At 39.4% G+C, this 20,120-nt stretch overlaps 1 protein-coding gene across 2 annotated transcripts in view; it reads right to left on the bottom strand.

Annotated features, from left to right (window-relative positions):
- The window catches only part of LOC140727991 (cilia- and flagella-associated protein 44), a 207,614-nt gene that overhangs the window by 28,381 nt on the left and 159,113 nt on the right, over nt 1-20,120 (bottom strand). For both annotated transcript variants that reach the window (XM_073046057.1, XM_073046058.1), the window contains 3 exons: nt 17,968-18,098; nt 7,118-7,234; nt 5,913-6,114 (listed from right to left, as the gene is read on the bottom strand). In XM_073046057.1, the coding sequence (XP_072902158.1) occupies nt 5,913-6,114; nt 7,118-7,234; nt 17,968-18,098 (450 nt within the window). The remainder of the gene's footprint in view (nt 1-5,912; nt 6,115-7,117; nt 7,235-17,967; nt 18,099-20,120) is intronic.

Here is a 20,120-nt window from a genome sequence, read left to right as displayed (position 1 = left end):
GGCGACTAGAACTGAATACAATATTCCAAGTATAAAAACCAGAATTTTTATAGAACTGCAAAATTACTTCACAGCTCTTGAACTCATTTCCCAACTAATGAAGGCCAACACAACATATGTCTTCTTAACCACCCTATCAACCTACCTTCAGGAATAACATGCTCCATCTACTACCACCGTCAGCCTTCTGTGGGCAAGGCAATTCTGAATCTCAGCCAGGTTTCCCTGGATCCCATGGCTCCTGACTTACAGAATGAGTCAACATGGGGAACTTTGTAAAGTGCCATACTGAAATCCATGTACTCAACATCCACTGTTCTGTCTTCCTCTATGGTTACATAAAGCAAGAGTGACTGTTTCATCTGCAGGGAATCCAATTACCCACCATATTTCTGTATCTTCACAGAGGTTAGCTCCTATGCAATAAGGATCACCTCCTTCCTTAGACTGCAGTTGTGAAGATAACATGACCAGCAGTAACAACTTGTGCTGCTGGTCACACTGTCTTCTCAACTGCTGTCCAAGTTGTAATTCCAATCAATTATCAAGATTTTCAATGAGTGATTCGAGTGCCTAGATAGATCTGAAGTATGTTGCTCATCATGATCTTTCTCTTTCGATATCTGCTGCGAGCTTTGCAGGCTCCTATGCATTGGAACCCAAGGAATTGGAGGATGACAGTGGTCGTGACAAAGAATGGTCCTCTGTAGATATGACGTCAGGGGTTGCCCCAGTTCACCTGAGATCCTCATTCCACTTGCTCCATGCCCATGTAGTTAGATTCCTTCTTACCATGCTACATCTTTAGAATTACAAGTGTTAAGTTACCAATGCTCCATGTCAGCCCAGTCCATTGACTTAAGGTAGAAAGCACATAAAATCCTCTGGAAATTCAGAGCAGGGATCACATTTAGCTCAGCAGATGGTTTAGAATGGGACTTCTGTGCAAACCCATGTCAAGAGAGTTGGAATAATCAGATGACAATTTTCACACACAGTCTATGAATAAAGACAAATAGCACTGCACAATAGTGATAATAACAGGCATCCGTTAGTCTCGTGAGACCATGGAGATCTGGTATGACACCAAATACTCTAAAAACTTGTACAGATGCATTGTTAAAAGTATCCTGACTGGCTGCATCATGGCCTGGTAGGGCAATTCCAATGCACAGCAATGTAAGAAGCTGCAGAGTGGTGGACACAACCCAGTCTACCATTGACTCCATCTACAGGAGGCACTGCCTCAAGAAAGGGGCATCTATTACCAAATATTCCCATCATCTGGGTCATGCCCTCTTCTCAATGCTAACTTCAGGCAGGAGATATGGAAGCCTGAAGTCCCACTCCTGTAGGCTCAAGAACAGCTATGCCTACAACCATCAAGTTCTTGCACTGACCAGCACTCCCTTAACCCAACCTCAGCAATGGATTTGTCTCTGATTGTGTCTTCCTTTTGTACCAATGTCTTATTTTTATGTAGTCTTTTTTATACTCTTCACTATCATGTAGAATTTATGTATCAATATAGAACATAGAAATTTACAGCACATTACAGGCCCTTCAGCCCACAATGTTGTGCCAACCATGTAACCTACTCTAGAAAATGCCTAGGATTTCCCTAGCACATAGTCCTCTATTTTTCTAAGCTCCATGTACCCATTTAAGAGGCTCTTAAAAGACCCTGTTGTACCTGCTCCACCACTGTCACCAGTAGTACATTCCACGCACCCACCACTCTCTATGTGAAAATCTTACCCCTGACATCCCCTCTGTACCTACTTCCAAGCACCTTAAAACTGTGCCCCCTCCTGTTAGCCATTTCAGCCCTGGGAGAAAGCCTCTGGCTATCCACACGATCAATGCTTCTCGTCACTTCTATCAGTTCACCTCTCATCCTTCATTGCTCCAAGGAGAAAAAGCCAAGTTCACTCAACCTATTCCAATAAGGCACACTCTCTAATCCAGGCAACGTCCTTGTAAATCTCCTCTGCACTCCTTCCACATCCTTCCTGTAATGAGGTGACCAGAACTGAACACAGTTCTCTAAGTGGGGTCTGACCAAGGTCTTGTATAGCCATAGCATTATTCCACAGCTCTGTAACTCAATCCCATGTTTCTTGAATGCCAACACACCATATGCTTTGAGTGTCTTAAAGGCACGGGCCTCCAGATCTCTCTGATCCTCCACACTGCCAAGAGTCTTGCCATTAATACTATATTCTGTCTTCAAATTTGACCAACCAAAATAAACCGCTTCACACTTATCTGGGTTGAACTCCATCTGCCACTTCTCAGCTCATTTCTGCATCCTGTTAACGTCCCACTGTTAACCTCTGACAGCCCTCCACACTATCCACAACACCCCTAACCTTTGTACCATCAGCAAATTTACTAATCCACCCTTCTACTTCTTCATCCAGGTCATTTATAGAAATGACAAAGAGGAGGGTCCCAGAACAGATCCCTGAAGTCACCAACCTCCATGAATAATACAAATCATCTACAACTACCCTTTGCCTGTTGTGGACAAGATCCACAAAGCAAGGTCTCCCTAGATCCCATGCCTCTTTACTTTCTGAATCAGCCTTGCATGGGCAACCTTATCAAATACCTTACTGAAATCTGTACACACTACATCCACTGTTCTACCTTCATCAAGTGTTTTGTTACGTCCTCAAAAAATTCCATCAGGCTCGTAAGGCATGACCTGCCCTTGACAAAGACATGCTGACTATCCCTAATCAGATCATGTCTCTCCAAATGCTCATAAATCCTGCCTCTCAGGATCTTCTCCAACAACTTGCCCACCACTGAAGTAAGACTAACTAGTCTATAATTTCCTGGGTTATCTTTACTCACTTTCTTGAATAAGGGAACAACATTTCCAACCCTCCAATCCTCTGGTACTTCTTCTATTCCTATTGATGATGCAAAGATCATCATCAGAGGCTCAGCAATCTTCTCCCTCATTTCCACAGTAGCCTGGGGTATATATCTCGTCCATCCCGACAACTTATCTAACTTAATGCTTTTCAAAAGCTCCAGTACATCCTCTTTCTTAATGTCTATATGCTCAAGCACTTCAGTCCACTGTAAATCATCCCCACAATTGCCAAGGTCCTTGTTCTTGGTGAATACTGAAGCAAAGCATTCATTAAGTACCACCGCTACCTCCTCCGACTCCATACACACGTTTCCACTATTGTACCTGATTGGCTGTATTCTCACATGGCTCATCCTCTTGCTCTTCACATACTTGTAGAATGCCTTGGGGTTTTTCCTTAATCCTGCTCACCAAGACCTTCTCATAGCCCCTTCTAGCTCACCTAATTTTATTCTTAACTGCTTCCTGGCAACATTGTAATTTTCTAGAGCTTTATTGGTACCTAGTTTCTTGAACCTTTTGTAAGCTTTTCTTTTCTTCTTAACTAGATTTTCCACATCCTTTGTACACTATGGTTCTTTTACCCTACCGTCCTTTCCCTGCCTCAATGGAACATACCCATGTAGAATGCTATGCAAATGTTCCTTGAACATTTGCCTCTTTTCTGCTGTGCATTTCCCTGAGAACATCTGCTCCCAATTTATGTTCCCAAGTTCCTGCCTAATTGCATCATATTTCCCCCAACCCCATTAAATGTTTTTCCCAAATTATCTGATCCTATTCTTCTCCAGCATTATGGTAAACGAGATAGACTTATGACCATTATCTTCAAAATGCTCTCCCACCAAGAGATCTGACACCTGACCAGGTTCATTTCCCAGTAACAGATCAAGTACAGCATCTCCTTAGTTGGCTTATCTACATATTGCATCAGGAAACCTTCCTGAACACACCTAACAAACTCCACCCTATCTAAATCCCATGTTCTAAAGAGATGCCAGTCAGTATTAGCAAGTTAAAATCTCCCATCACAACAACCCTAGTATTATTGCACCATTCCAGAACCTGCCTCCCTACCTGCTTCTTGATGTCTTTGTTACTATCGGGGGGGGGGGGGGGGGGTCTATAAAACACACCCAGTAGAGTTATTGTCCCCTTACTGTTTCTGACTTCCACCCACACATAGTAGATAATACCTCCATGACTTCCTCCTTTTCTGCAGCTACAACACTATCCCTGATTAGCAATGCCATGCTCCCACCTCTTTTGCCTCCCTCCCTGTCCTTTGTGGCACACTCAGCAGCTATTCCTGACCCCGAAGCATTCAGGTCTCTGTAATGGCCACAACATCATAGATCCACAAATTGATCCACACTCTAAGTTCAACCACCTTGTTTATGATCATCTTTGCACTAAAATAGACACATCTCAAACCATCAGGCTGAGTGCATCTTTGCTCTGCCTTCAAGCTGTCTCTACTTGTGCGCCAACTGCCCCATCCTCTGCCTCACTTCGATTCCCACCCTCATGCAAATCTAATTTAAGCCCTCCCTAACAGCATTAGCAAACCTCCCCGCCAGGATATTGGCCCCCTTCTGATTCAAGTACAATCCATTCTTTTTGTACAGGTCACACATGCCCCAGAAGAGGTCCCAATGATCCAGAAATCATTGATCCACCACCTCATTCTATTTCTATGCTCACGTGGCACAGGCAGCAACCTCAAGATTACTACCCTTTAAGTCCTGCTTCTCAGCTTTCTTCCTAACTCCCTATATTCTTTTATCAGGCCCTCCTCCTTTTTTCTTCCTATGTCTTTGGTATCAATATGTACCATGACTTCTGGCTGCTCGTTTCTGGATATTGTGGACGCATTCATAAACATCGTGGACCCTGGCACCTGGGAGGCAAACTACCATCCATGTTTCTTTTTTGCACCCACAGACTCACCTATCTGTATCCCTAACTATAGTCTCCTTTAACTGCCATCCTCTTCAGTTCTCCTGCTCTTCTAAGCCACAGGGCCAGACTCAGTGCCAGAGGAACAGCCACTGTTGCTTCCCCTAGGGATGTTGTCCCCACCCCCCCAACAGTTCTCCAAAGGGAGTATTTATTGTTGAGGGGGACAGCCACAGGGTTGATCTCCAATGTCTGATGTCCTCCCTTCCCTCTTCTGACAACCATCCAGTTACCTGTCTCCTGTGGCCCTGATGTGACTACCTCCCTGTAGCTCCTGTTTATCATCAATTCACTTTCCCTAACAAGCTGAAGGTCATCAATCTGCAGCTCCAGTTTTCTAACTCAGTCTCTAAGAAGCTGCAGCTCGATGCACCTGTCACAGATGTGGCCATCAGGAAGGCTGGAAATCTCCTGGATATCCTGCAGATGCATAGGCCCATCCACACCAAAGTCCCGATGAGCCAAAGCCTTACTACTCTGACTCACACTACTTCGATGACTGTTCCATTAGACAGTGTCTCCTTTTTATCCGGGAACCTTCTCAGCGACCTTGCATGATGACGAGCTACTGTGTCTCTGCACTTTTCCCAATCAAATCTCCCACTGAAAGAAATCCTCACTTTAAAAATCTTCTCAGTGGCTTTGCACGATGAGCTACTGTGTCTGCGCACTTCTCCCAACTGAACCTTCCGCTGAAAGAAATCCTCGCTTTTTAAATCCTCTCAACAGCCTTGCATGATGACGAGCTACAGCATCTGTGCACTTCTCCCAATCAAATTTATATTCCATGAATTGACATGTAATACTGATGCAAGTATCTCATTGTGCTTGTGTACATGATGATAAACCTAACATGATTTGCCTTAGAAGGCAAAATAATGTTGAAATGTAAAGTATTCGTCAATATTTTCAGAACTACCTATTTCAGTTACAGCATGACTATTAACTCTGACCTTTGGCATGCCTTTGTGCCCATTTTCCTAGACACACCGGTGTCATTCATTGATGAGCTTGCACTGATGGTTTCTGACAATATTTCCTCCTTTTTGCCATATACAGTAATTACCTGCTATTTCAGCTTCCATCTTTGCTTTGTCTTGGAGAAGTTGTACGTGTTTCTGTCGTGCTTGCTTATACAGCTGTCGTTGCTCTGTCGTCTCCACGTGAAGCTCTTTGATCCGATTTTGCAGTGATGTTAAAGCCATACTGGTGAAGACCAGGCCAGAGACTAAATCATTTGGCATGTCTCCGTTGACAATATACTCTATCTGCCATTGTAAGAAAAAGGATACTGTTTTTTTCCATCAATTACATAGGTTTTGATTACACCTACCTCATTTAGTTAACAACAGTAAAGATGTTAGATAGATAGATAGATAGATAGATAGATAGATAGATACTTTATTCATCCCCATGGGGAAATTCAACTTTTTTTTTTCCAATGTCCCATATACTTGTTGTAGCAAAACTAATTACATACAATACTTAACTCAGTAAAAAATATGATATGCATCTAAATCACTATCTCAAAAAGCATTAATAATAGCTTTTAAAAAGTTCTTAAGTCCTGGCGGTTGAATTGTAAAGCCTAATGGCATTGGGGAGTATTGACCTCTTCATCCTGTCTGAGGAGCATTGCATCGATAGTGACCTGTCGCTGAAACTGCTTCTCTGTCTCTGGATGGTGCTATGTAGAGGATGTTCAGAGTTTTCCATAATTGACCGTAGCCTACTCAGCGCCCTTCGCTCAGCTACCGATGTTAAACTCTCCAGTACTTTGCCCACGACAGAGCCCGCCTTCCTTACCAGCTTATTAAGACGTGAGGCGTCCCTCTTCTTAATGCTTCCTCCCCAACACGCCACCACAAAGAAGAGGGCGCTCTCCAACAACTGACCTATAGAACATCTTCAGCATCTCACTACAGACATTGAATGACGCCAACCTTCTAAGGAAGTACAGTCGACTCTGTGCCTTCCTGCAAGTCCTTTATGCAAGAATAAGCAGTTGTTGTATCTTGTTTAAGTAGTGTGATGCAGACTTAGCACTCAGATGAAAGTGAATCCTGTGTCCTGTATTTGTCTGTTATTTTCTTTACATGTACAAGTTGAGTGAATAAATATTAGTGTGTGCTCTCTGTGTGTATCAAAATTATGCAGCCAATATCAAAATGTAAATATGAGATTTCACCATCTATATCATTCTTCATATTAAATCTCAAATGCATTGAGTTTGAAATTCCATTATAAATTGATTTAAATTCATTCTCTTACCTGATGCAGTTTCAGAGGGACAACCACGTACAGCTCATTCAATTTCTGTTGTTTTTCTCTTTGCAAAACCTCTAGATCACGTTTAGCAGATTTTACTGTCCCATTAATAGCTTTTACCTGCATAATTATGGTACAATTACATTGTTGAACAAAGCTCTAGGCTCCTAGTGTCTATTGACAACAGATGCAATTGGATTAATGGCAGTAACAGTCAATGTGTTCTGACTGGAACTTGACTAACATCTGTCAACTCTGAAAATTTCAAATAGAATTGAAATCTCAAATTTCTCTTTAGTTTTTCATGAATACAGACATTTCTAGAGTTAGCCCATTCTCAACTTTACCTAGGTTTCCATCATTAAACATTTACAGGAGTTGATTGAAAGAGAGTAGTAACTGATAGTTTGGTTCAAAGAGTGAATTTATAGAAATGTCTTCAGTGTAAGATGGGTATAAAGGTGTAGAGTCAGTTATACAGCAATGGAAACAGGCCTTTGGTGCAATGAGTCTCGGCTTCCATCAACCCATAATAGGTCATGGTGGGTGTATGAATACCTGATTTCTGGATGCCCGTAAGTACATATGAGTAAGCTCACATAGTACTATTAAATTCAAAAGTCTGATATACTGTATGTACATCTGCTCATTCTTATGAGCAGCAGATCAGAACTAGTTTCCTCCTTCGCTGCACTTTTAGCAACTGTTCTTTTTTATCAGTCTTGGGTGCTTTAGATGCCATTCATTACAATATTGTGGAAGTATTTTTACCATACAGTGATATTTGTATACAGTGTATTCCAATTAATTTGGCTATCAGTTAATTGAAGCATTTATTTGGAACAAACCTTAAAGAACAAAAACTAATCAAGAAAGTAGCCAGGATTCAGTTTGTTTATTTGGGAGATTATGCTGATTAATTAAGGACAGGAGACTCATAGCAAAGTTTCTAACTAACATCAGTTGCATGCACAAATGCACTGAATGACACTACACTGTGCTTAGAGAAAACTTTTAAAATAGCATAAGTTGCATGTGCTGTGTTCAAAAAGCAGGGCCTTTTGTCACTGATAGTTGGTGAGAAAGAAGAACTTTTGACAACTTAGATCTGTTATAGTCACTGCAATTCCAAACATTCAAGTTTGGAGACACCACAAATGACTGGGTGTGAAAATGAAATGATTTCATTGCTTCAATCAGTTAGGAACTAAGAAGAATTTGAAGGTATCGACAATCATCTTGAATGTTACAATGACAATGAAGATTTGGAGGATACAATTGTAAAAAGCATTGTATGACAGTCGTCCATTATCACTGTACCAATGTACACTAGATGAGTTCATCCGCTGGTAACTATTAGGATCTAATATACAGTTTTATAGTGCTGTAGTAGTACTGATAGTGTCTTAATTTGTTCTGTATTTTATTTAAATACTTAATTTATTACTCAGTTTAATGGTGGTTGTCTTTTTTATACCTTTATAACTATTTCCATGGAACTTCATCTAATTAGGCAAATGCTTAATTGAGCAAAATTGTATACATCCTGATATGTCCCAATTAACCAGAATCTACTGAATTTTCTTACTTATGTTCAAAATCAGTATAAGACTTCTGTAAAAATGGAACACATTAGTTCTCAAGGTCATCCTATATACAGAAATCCTATTCTATTTTCCTTACATTTCCATGAGCTAGTTCCAGATTCTACCACTGACCTGCATCTCAGGGGAACTTTACAGCTGCCATTTAGCCTACCAACCTGCTTATCTTTGGTGCACTGGAGATCAGGATTATTCCTGGGTCACTGAAACACAAAGGCAGTAGCTCTACCAGTTGCATCACAGGGCAGTGAAATGATGTGAATAGCAATGCCACAGGGAGGGCTGGAGTAGGCATTCATGATATGAAAAATTTGTTGTTTGGAGGAGGGACTGACTACTTATAACAATTACAGCACGGAAACTGGCCATCTCAGCCCTTTAAGTCCGTGCCGAACGTTTATTCTCACCTAGTCCAAATGACTTGCACTCAGCCCATAACCCTCCATTCCTTTCCTGTCCATATGCCTATCCAATTTTACTTTAAATGACAATATCAAACCTGCCTCTACCACTTCTACTGGAAGCTTGTTCCACACAGCTACCACTCTCTGAGTAAAGAAATTCCCCCTCGTGTTACCCCTAAACTTTTGCCCCCTAACTCTTAACTCATGTCCTCTTGTTTGAATCTCCCCTACTCTCAATGGAAAAAGCCTATCCACGTCAACTCTATCTATCCTCCTCATAGTTTTAAATACGTCTATCAAGTCCCCCTTCAACCTTCTACGCTCCAAAGAATAAAGACCTAACTTGTTCAACCTTTCTCTGTAACTTAGGTACTTATCTTTTACTAATTATTTTGTTTTACAATTAATGGTGAAAGTGGAAACAAGGAAACTGAAGAGGAAATTCATGCTAGACCTTCAATAGAATCAGGGGCATAAACAAATGTAGTCACTATTACTAGGGAGAATGTGATTGGGAAATTTGAAAACTCTAAAGGTGGGTAAGTCACCTGGACTGGATGGACTATATCCTATGGTTCTGAATGAGGTAGCTGAGGAGATTGTAGAGACACTAAAGTGATCTTTCAAGAATCACCAGAGTTAGCAATAGTCCCAGAGGACTGGAAAATGTCACTCCACTCTTTAAGAAGGGAGGGCAGCAAAAGTCAGGAAATAATGTGGTGTTTAGCCTGATTACAGTGGTTGGTAAGATTTTAGGGTTTGTTATTATGGATGAGGTTTTGGGATACTTGAAACCACATGATAAAATAGGCAGGTCTGCATGGTTTCCTCTAGGAGAGATCGATCATGCCTAATAAAAATTATATTATTTGAGGAAGTAACAAGCAGGATAGAGAAAAGAATGTCAGTGGATGTTGGTTACTTGGTTTTTCAGAAGGCCTTTGATAAAGTGTCACACCTGACGCTGTTAAACAAGGTAAGTGTCCATGGTATTACAGGAAAGGTACTAGCATGAATAGAAGATTTTTTTAAATTAGTTTTTTATACATTTTCTATATCGCTACAGATTAAAAAAAAAACCAGATCAAAATGAAGAACATTAATACAGTGCAAAAATAAACATACAATAATAATATAATACAAAAGAAGATAATTGAGAAAGCACCCAAATTGAAGATATGTAAAATTAGTATCCTCCCCAAGCCCCGCAACAAAAAAAAAACTCCAGACCAACCACAACACAATCTAGAGAGTATACATTAGGACATTCAAACCCCCAAAGCTGTAAATACACTTAGCAAAAGAAGTTATTAACGCCTACTACCAACAAAAAAGGAGCTGAAAGCAAGGGACCGAAAAAAAAAACCTTAGTTAAGAGGAAGGTTATGAAAATACTCAATAAAAGGTCCCCAGACCTTATGGAACTTTGTATCCGAATTAAGAACTGAATAATGAATTTTTTCAAGGTCTAAGCAGGACATAATATCATTAAGCCATTGAGCATGCGTGTGCGGGGCAACATCCCTCCATCTAAGGAGGATTAAACATCTAGCCAGGAGAGAAGCAAAAGATAATATTCGACACTTAGTTGAACTCAGACATAAATCTGTCTCACCCAAAAAACCGAACAAAGCAATTAAAGGGTTAGGTTCTAGGTGGTGATTCAGAATACAAGATAACATTATGAAGACGTCTTTCCAAAATTTCTCCAAGCTAGGACAAAACCAGTACATATGAATGAGAGAGGCCTCGCCCCTTTTGCATTTATCACAGAGAGGACTAATGTTAGGGTAAAATCGGGATAGTTTAGATTTAGACATATGGGCTCTATGAACAATCTTAAACTGTAAAAGGCAATGGCGAGCACAAAGAGAGGTTGAATTAACCGATTTGAGAATTGAATCCCAAGTCTCATCAGATAAGGAGATATTTAAATCATGCTCCCAAGCCATTCTAATTTTATCCACAGGGGCACGCCGTAAGGCTGCTAATTTATCACGAATAAATGATATTAAACCTTTACCTAGTGGATTAATAGAAAGAAAGAAATCAATAACATTTTTCTCAGGCATTTCAGGGAAGTTAGGAATTAAAGGATTAATAATGTGTCTAATTTGGAGATATCTAAAAAAATGAGCATTGGGCAGATTGAACTTAGCAGAGAGCTGTTGAAAAGATGCGAAGCGATTATCAATAAAAAGATCTTCAAAATGTCTAATGCCCTTCCTATACCAATCATGGAATGCTGAATCATACGTAGTAGGTAAAAAAAGGTGATTATGTAAGATAGGGCTAGAAAAGGAAAAACCATGGAAACCATAAAACTTCCTAAACTGAGCCCATATATGCAAAGTGTGTCTAACAAGAGGATTAACAATTAATCTAGACAAACTACTAGGGAGTACAGAGCCAAGAAGTGCAGAGATAGATAAATCTTTAGTGGAACTCAACTCCATTGCCACCCAATTAGGGCACTCAGGTTGGCCATGGAAAAAAGACCAAAAGGTAGCACAACGTATATTGGCTGCCCAAAAATATAAACGAAAGTTAGGTAAAGCCATGCCACCCTCTTTTTTAGATTTTTGGAGATAAACTTTATTAATTCTAGAGCGCTTATTCTTCCACAGATATGACAAAGTAATAGAGTCTAAGGAATCAAAAAAAGATTTAGGAATAAAAATTGGGATTGATTGAAATAAATATAAAAGTTTAGGGAGAACATACATTTTAACAACATTGATACGACCTACCAATGACATAGATAGAGGTGACCATTGTAACAGACTCTGTTTTATAGTATATGAAAGATTGGCAAAATTTTCACGAAAGAGATCTTTAAACTTCCTTGTGACTGTAATCCCAGATAAGTAAATTGATTATGAACTACTTTAAAAGGGAGATCACGAAATGTTAATTCTTGTGCTTCTTTATTAATTGGGAAAAGTTCGCTCTTATGTAAATTAAGTTTATAGCCCGAGAGCTGGCTAAACTGATCAAGAAGTGAAAACATTGGAGGTAAGGATGTAGACGGATTTGAAAGAAAAAGTAATAAGTCATCAGCATAAAGAGAAACTCTATGCTGATAAAGAGAAACTCCAAATCCCGGTCAATTCAGGACAATTTCAAAATGCTATCGCCAAAGGTTCTATAGCCAAATCAAAGAGAAAGGGACTTAAAGGACATCCCTGGCGGGTGCCACGTTTGAGGTTAAATAACTGGGATTTCTGAAAATTAGTCAAAACAGAGGCAGTAGGACACAAATACAGCAATTTGATCCAAGAGATAAAACTTTGACCGAAGTCAAATTTTTCTAAAACTGCAAAAAGGTAGTTCCACTCCATACGATCAAATGCTTTCTCCGCATCGAGGGAAATAACACATTCAGGAATCCCAGTTGGAGGTGAATATAAAATGTTAAATAAACGCCGAATGTTAAAAAAAGGAAGACGATTTTTAATAAAACCAGTTTGATCATCAGAAATAATAGAGGGGATAACAGTTTCTAATCTATAAGCCAAAACTTTGGCCAAGATTTTAACATCAACATTGAGCAAAGAAATCGGCCTATACGAGGAACACTCTGTTGGGTCTTTACCCTTTTTTAATAAAAGAATAATAAATGCCTCATTAAAAGAGGGTGGCAATTTACCGTAATTAAATGAGTCAGATAATACTGAGAATAACTGAGGGGAAAGAAGTGAAGAGAATGATTTATAAAATTCTACGGGGAACCCATCAGGTCCAGGAGATTTCCCTGAGGACAATGCAGAAATTGCAAAAGATATTTCTTCTGATGAAATAGGCGCATTAAGTTTGGCTTTAAAATCAGATGAAAGCGAAGGAATATTCAGATTATTTAAAAAGTGATCAACAGAGAAATTGTCATTCAAAGATTCAGAGGAATAAAGTCGAGAATAGAAATTTTAAAATGCGTCATTGATTTCTAAGTGATCCGATGTAAAGTCTCCATTCTCCTTCTGGATCTTTGTAATATGTTGTTTGGCTTTGGAACGTCTCAGCTGATTGGCTAGAAATTTACCAGATTTGTCACCATGAATATAGAAGTGACTCTTACTTTCAAGAAGTTGGCGTTCGACAGGTTGAGTAGACAGAAGATTAAATTTAGTTTGAAGTTCTACACGCTTCTTGTATAATTCAGGATTCTTAGTTTGAGCATACAGTTGATCCAATTCTTTAATCTGATTAATGAGATCTAATCGATCTGCATAGGACTTTCTATTAAGATTTGCTGTATAGGAGATTATTTGACCCCTCAAATATGCTTTCATGGCATCCCAGACAATCTGGGATGGCATTTCAGATGATGTATTGGTGTTAAAATAAAAGGTTATCTGATCCTTAATAAATTTTAGAAAATCATCATCCGATAATAAAGTCGAGTCAAAATGCCAGTGCTTATTCCTCTGAGGGAGACCAGGAAAATTTAAAGACAAAGTAATTGGGGCATGGTCAGAAATCAGTATACTCTGATAGTCACAAGAATAGACAAATGGAATAAGTTGATTATCGAGTAAAAAGTAGTCAATTCTAGTAAAGGTATGGTGAACATGTGAAAAAAAAGAGTAGTCTCTCTCAGTGGGATGAAGGAAACGCCACATATCAGAGATACCATAATTAGAGAGAAAAGAGTGAATAGCTAAGGCAGATTTAGTAAGTAGTCTAGTAACAGAGGACGATTGATCCAAATTAGGATCTAACCAACAATTGAAATCACCACCCAGTATAAGAGAGTATGAGTTTAAATCTGGTAGTGAGGAGAAAAAACGTTCAAAAAAATTAACATCATCAAAATTGGGAGCATACAGGTTTGCTAGTACAACTTTAGTATTGTATAATTTACCAGAAACAATAATAAAACGGCCATTTGTATCAGATATCTTATTATGGAGTTCAAAAGGAATATTTGAATTAATAAGGATGGAGACCCCCCCTAGCTTTGGCAGTAAAGGATGAATGAAAATGCTGACCCGCCCACTTTGACAGAAGCCGAGAATTATCAATACTACGAATATGAGTTTCTTGAAGGAAAGCAATGTCAGCTTTGAGTTGTTTAATATGTGAGAAAACCTTCCTTCTTTTAGCAGGATGATTCAATCCCTTTACATTCCAGCTCACAAATTTAAGTGAATTAACCATTATCAATTGTTAGTGCATAGAAGGTAGCAGGCATATAAAAAATCAAGCAGTACAATAACAGTCTGGGAGCAAAAATGTAAACATAGATCCATAGAATCAAAACAGAGACATGTCCTGAATAACAAAGGAAAACAAAAGAAACAGTGAGTAGTGTTGGAACTGGAGAACCCACCACCCCTCACAACCCAAAATTAGACGGCTACCTAAAAAAGCAGCTAGCTCTACCAAAAAAAATAACCCAAGTATGACTTCCAGTTCTGTGTCGTTAACAAAAGTTCCGTATAAATAATATAGCAAATAATAACTAATTTATGCACTAGAAAACAGAATTATAAATAGGAACAACTTCAACAGAAGTATAAAACTTAATACAAAGAAAATCAGAAGAAAACTAAAACTAACCTACCCGCAAAAAATTATAAAAGATTAAAAGAAAAAAAAAGGAGGGAGAAAAGGGGGAAATTATAAAATTCAAAGAGAGTCCTTATCAACCATTTACAGAAAAAAAAGCAAAACTTAAACTATGAATCAACCAACAGGGAGGCCTTCAATAAAAACTCCAAACCTCCAAAACAAGTTAAAGACAATTGTAGTTCTCTATAGATAAGGTTATACAAAAATAAAATAGATTACACAGGTGAAATCTAAAAGTTCGCAGGGAAACATTAAACTTAAATTATCTATTTAGAAAAAACACACCAAGTCCAGGGAGAGATTGACTACAGCCCTTAGAGTTTCAATAGATAATGACTGAATTATTCAAGTAAAGTCTGAGTTCGGAAAAGATAGTTTTACTTCGAGAAGTGCTTATCAACCATTTTAGAAGGTCAGGCCGGTTCCGAAGAAGACGAGGTGGCTGGGAGACTTCCAACAAATGCCTCAGCCTCCTTCACTGATTTAAACCACTTATAATCTCCAGTAGTAAGCGTAATTCGAAGATCGGCTGGGTTTCGAAGAGAGGGTCTGAATCCGTGATCAAAAAGCACTTTCATTGCACCTTTAAACTCAGCACGCATCTTCAGAACCTGGGGGGCAAAATCCTCCACAAAACGAATGACCGTATTTTGAAAGGCAAAAGTACCTCTGCGGCGTGCCTCCATCATCAAACGGTTTTTCACCTGGTATTGATGAAAGCATAAAATAATCGGCCGTGGGCAGGAACCCAGAATTGCTCGAGGAACATAGATCCTGTGTGCCCTTTCAAGCTCAGGTGGAGTCGGAAAAAATTCTTTCCCGAAAATCTCACAGAGAAACTTGGAAAAAAATTCAACGGGAGAGCCCTTTTCGGTGGCCTCTGGCAAACCAAGAATTCGTAGATTGCAACGTCTGCTCCGATTTTCAAGATCCACCATTTTGGAAAAAAGTTTACTATTCTTCTCCTCTAGGTTGGAGCAGAGAGTTTCAAGATATTGAACACGGCGTTTTAAATCTTCAGAAGTTACGTCAATGCGAGATAAATGTTCAGCATGATCATCCACTCTAGCATTAATCTGATCCAGTTTGACATTCAGCTGGTTGAAAGAAGTTCTAAATTCAGTTCTAAAATCCATTAAAGTATCTTGTCGATGTTGTTCCAGAACAGCGAGAATGTCAGCCGGCAAAGCCGTAGAGGTTTCCTTTTTCCCGGTTTTAGTACTTTTGGTAGCCATTATAAGATAGATGTGTTCACAGGCAGGTAGAAGAGAACTAATAAAATACCTAACTAAGGTTTAAGAAGGGAGACACATAGTGCAAAGGTAAGAAGAATAACGGAGCAAAAGTTCGGAGCAACTAAACAATTGCCATCTTACCGGAAGTCCCATGAATAGAAGATTGACTGAATGGCAGAAAGCAAAGGGTAGGAATAAGGAAGTTTATCTGGCCGTTGGCTGTGACTAGTGACTGCTTGGTCCACTATTTTCCATATTATATGTTAATAACTGGATGACAGAATTAATGGATTGTGGCCCAATTTACAGATTATACAAAGATAGGTGGAGAGACAGGTAGTGCAGATGAAATAGGGAGTATGCATAAGGATTTGGATAGGCTGATAGAATGAGTAAAGAAATGGCCCATGCAATACCGAATAGGGAAGTATTTTGGCATGTATTTTGGCAATAGGAATTAAGGTATAGACAATTTTCTAAATGGGAGAGAATTCAGAAATTCAAGAAGGAAAATGCAATGTTAGCATTCATTTGGAAATAACTAGAATATAAAAACAAGGCTGTAATGCCGAGGCTTTATAAGACATTGGTCAGATCATATTTGGAGTACTAGACCCCATATTTAAGGAAGGATATGCAGGCATTGGAAGAGTTGGTTTAAGAGAATGATCTGTTAGATGAAAAGATTAATTTATGAGGAGCATTTGATAGATCCAGACCTGTACTCGCTGGGTAAGAGGAGAAATCTTTTACCAATACGCAATATTGAAAGGCCTGGATAGAGTGGAGGTGAAGAGGATGTTTCCAGTGTGGGAGAGTCCAGAACAAGAAGGCACAGCCTCTGAGTAAAAGATATTCCTTTAGAGTAGAGATAAGGAGGAATTTTTTTAGCCAGATGATGGTGAATCTGGAATTTGTTGCCAGAGATGGCTGTGGATGCTAAGTCATTAAAAAGGAGATCCATAGGTTTTTCATTCGTAAGATGGACAGGAGAATGGGCTTGAAAGGGAAAAAAATTAATTTGCATTGATCAAATAGCAGAACAGACTCAATGAGCTGAATAGCCTAATTCTGCTCCTATATCTTCTAGTCAATGGAGATGGAAGTATCAATTGTTTTTGGTGGACTATTCACTGATCTCTGACAGCTGTAGCTCAGACTGTTGATGGAAGATAGAAATGTAGAGGCTTTGAGCACAACACTTCATTTTTCCTTAATATGAAAATTATGCCACAGTACTAATTAGTAACACATGATACAGTCTAACCTCTGTGATATTTTATCCAAAATGGGGCACATGCAAACTTTAACTCAATCACAGTAAATACACTTGTGGCCAAATTCATACATAAATTTACCAATATGTTCACAGCACCATGAGACTGCACTCTTTACCATCAGGATGATGCTTCTGGATAACCAAAAGGTTACCCAAATACAAAGTTTTGTATGTTTTAAGTAAATTATGCATGGATTCCCACTGGAAATGTAAGAGACAGAATGTTTTACTGGAGGGAATGAGACAAGGTGGATAAGTGGGAAATGGGAAAGTCTGAATTTTCCTTTTGGCTCATTCTTGTTCTACTTTGACCTACAAAGTAAAATAAAAATTCACACATCAATCCTCCCCTGATTTCCCTCAAGTAGAGAGGCCAAAGACTCAGTGGTCAAAATGCTTTCCATTTCTAATCAACATTGTCAGAGCCAACTAAGTTTAAATAAAATAGGTTTATGGGTGTTTTGATCAACAGGTCAAAAGCCAGATATGAGGTTATCCAATCCAAAGTGTTATGGAATCCAATCAGTCATGTAGATCCTTGGCTACTCTACCAATGACCAGAAGGTATTTTCTGTTTATCACATAAAATTGCTGGACTAGTTAGTACCTTCTGAACTTCTGGGTTACAACTGGACCTTACTCAGTGTTACTGCACTTCCTTTTGACTGAACTAAAGCTTTGCATTCTTGTTAGTCAGTTTAATCCTGTTCAGAATATGAATAAGAATATTTATACAGATAGAAAATGCCAAGAAACAAACCTTTTTAGCAATCAAATCATATTCCTTCTTTATTGAGTCCTGTGTTTTTTTCTCTTCGGCTACGGCCTCTTCGATATCCAGGCGTTTTTCTCGAAGTTGCAGGGTGTTTTCAAATAGTGCTGGGTCACAAGCTATATCAAGAAATGATACCATATCAAACCAGATATCAGGAAACCAGTTTACAGAACAAGCAGATTATGCTGACTCTTTGAAAGACAACTTAAAGCTTTCCTGTTTCTTAATAGCCTGTATTTGTCCAGAATAATCCCACTTCTCTATAATCTTAAACCAATCTAAAATTAATTCAATTGGCCATTCTTTCCTTATAGCCAAAGATCAATACCAAGCTATTTCCATTGTTCAGCAATCTAAAATTTCAAGTTCAAGTTCCAGATCATTGTCATTCAACCATACACACATATACTACTAACTGAAACAACATTCCTTCAGACCAAGGTCCACAACACAGTACGCACATATGTTACTACTGATGGTGAGGACGTGGATATGGTGAGGACTTACAAGTACCAGGGGTGCACCTGGATGACAGACTTGAGTGGAGCACCAACACAGAAGCTGCATACAAGAAGGGCCAGATTCACCTCTACTTCCTGAGGAGACTGAGGTCCTTTGGAATATGCAGGCCCCTCCTTCACATGTTCTACCAGTCAGTTATTGCTAGTACAATCTTCTATACGGTAGTGTGCTGGAGCAATGGCATCAACACGGGTGATACTAGGAGGCTCAGTAAACTGATTAGAAAGACTGAGCCTCTGTTATAGGACTCAAACTAAACACACTGAAGGCTGTGGTAGAACAAAGGAAAATCCTGGTAATTCAGGACAATGTTTCTCACCCTCTGCATGCCACCTTGGCTGAACAGAGGAGCACTTTTAGTAACAGACTAAGACAACTGCACTGCTCCAAAGAGTGCTATATGAGGTCATTCTTATCCACAACCATTAGGCTCTATAATGAGTCAATCTATAGCTGGAGAAGTGATGACCCTCTCCCGTTGGACTACTTGTGGTAACTTATTTTTTTATTTTTCCTACTTTTCTAATATTTATATTTGTGCACTTATAATGCTACTGTGACACTGTAATTTCCTTTGGGATCAATAAAATATCTAAATATCTATCTATAACTCACACACAACACACAAGTAATATTACCACAAATAAATTAACAAATAATAAGGTGCATTAACGTCTCAAGTTAAAAGGCAAACAGTATAACACTTCTGGCACTTCACACGTGATGAGACCTGGGAAATGGTAAGGAGTTCTGTAGTCTCACAGCCGTTTCTCATCCTAACAGCCCTTGTCCTAATGCCATGGTACCTCCTGACTGATGGTAGAGGGGGGTCAAACACATTGACCAGAGGGATCATTGACAATGCTAAGGGCCCTGTGTACACAGCGCTCATGACAAATACCTCTGATGAGTGGAAGTGAGACCCCTATGACCTTCGCAGCAGTCCTCGCAATTGTTTATGGAGACTAGCAATCAGATGCTTTGCAATTTCTGTACCAGACAGTAATGCAGCTGGTCAGGACAGTCTCAATGGTGCTCCTGTAAAAATTGGTTGGACTGAGGAGGAGAGAGCCTAAATCACCTCAATCTCCTCAGGAATTGTTGATGTTACTGCCCTTTCTTGACCAAAGTGGTGGTGTTGAGGGATCAGATGAGATTGTCCATTATGTACATTCCCAGAAACTTAAATGCTCTCTAACTCTCTCCATGAAGGAACCATTTACATGCAGTGAGGAATGATCTGCCTGCGCCTTCCTAAAATCCTCAATCATCTCTTTGGTCTTGTCCACATTGAGACTCAAGTTCGAGGAAATCTGCAGATGCTGGAAATTCAAGCAACACACACAAAATGCTGGTGGAACGCAGCAGGCCAGGCAGCATCTATAGGGAGAAGTACAGTTGATGAAGGGTCTCAGCCCGAAATGTCGACTGTACTTCTTCCTAAAGATGCTGCCTGGCCTGCTGCATTCCACCAGCATTTTGTGTGTGTTGCTTGAGACTCAAGTTGTTGTGCTCACACCATTCTACCAGCTGCTCTGCCTCCTCTCTGTGAGCCGCCTCGTTGTTGATGTTGGTGAGGCCAGCCACTGTTGTGTCATCAGCAAACTTAATGATTC

The sequence above is a fragment of the Hemitrygon akajei genome, chromosome 5 (assembly GCF_048418815.1).
Source record: "Hemitrygon akajei chromosome 5, sHemAka1.3, whole genome shotgun sequence".
Lineage (NCBI taxonomy): Eukaryota > Metazoa > Chordata > Chondrichthyes > Myliobatiformes > Dasyatidae > Hemitrygon > Hemitrygon akajei.
The sequence above is the reverse complement of the archived record's forward strand: the minus strand, read 5'-3'. Positions and strand labels throughout refer to the sequence as shown.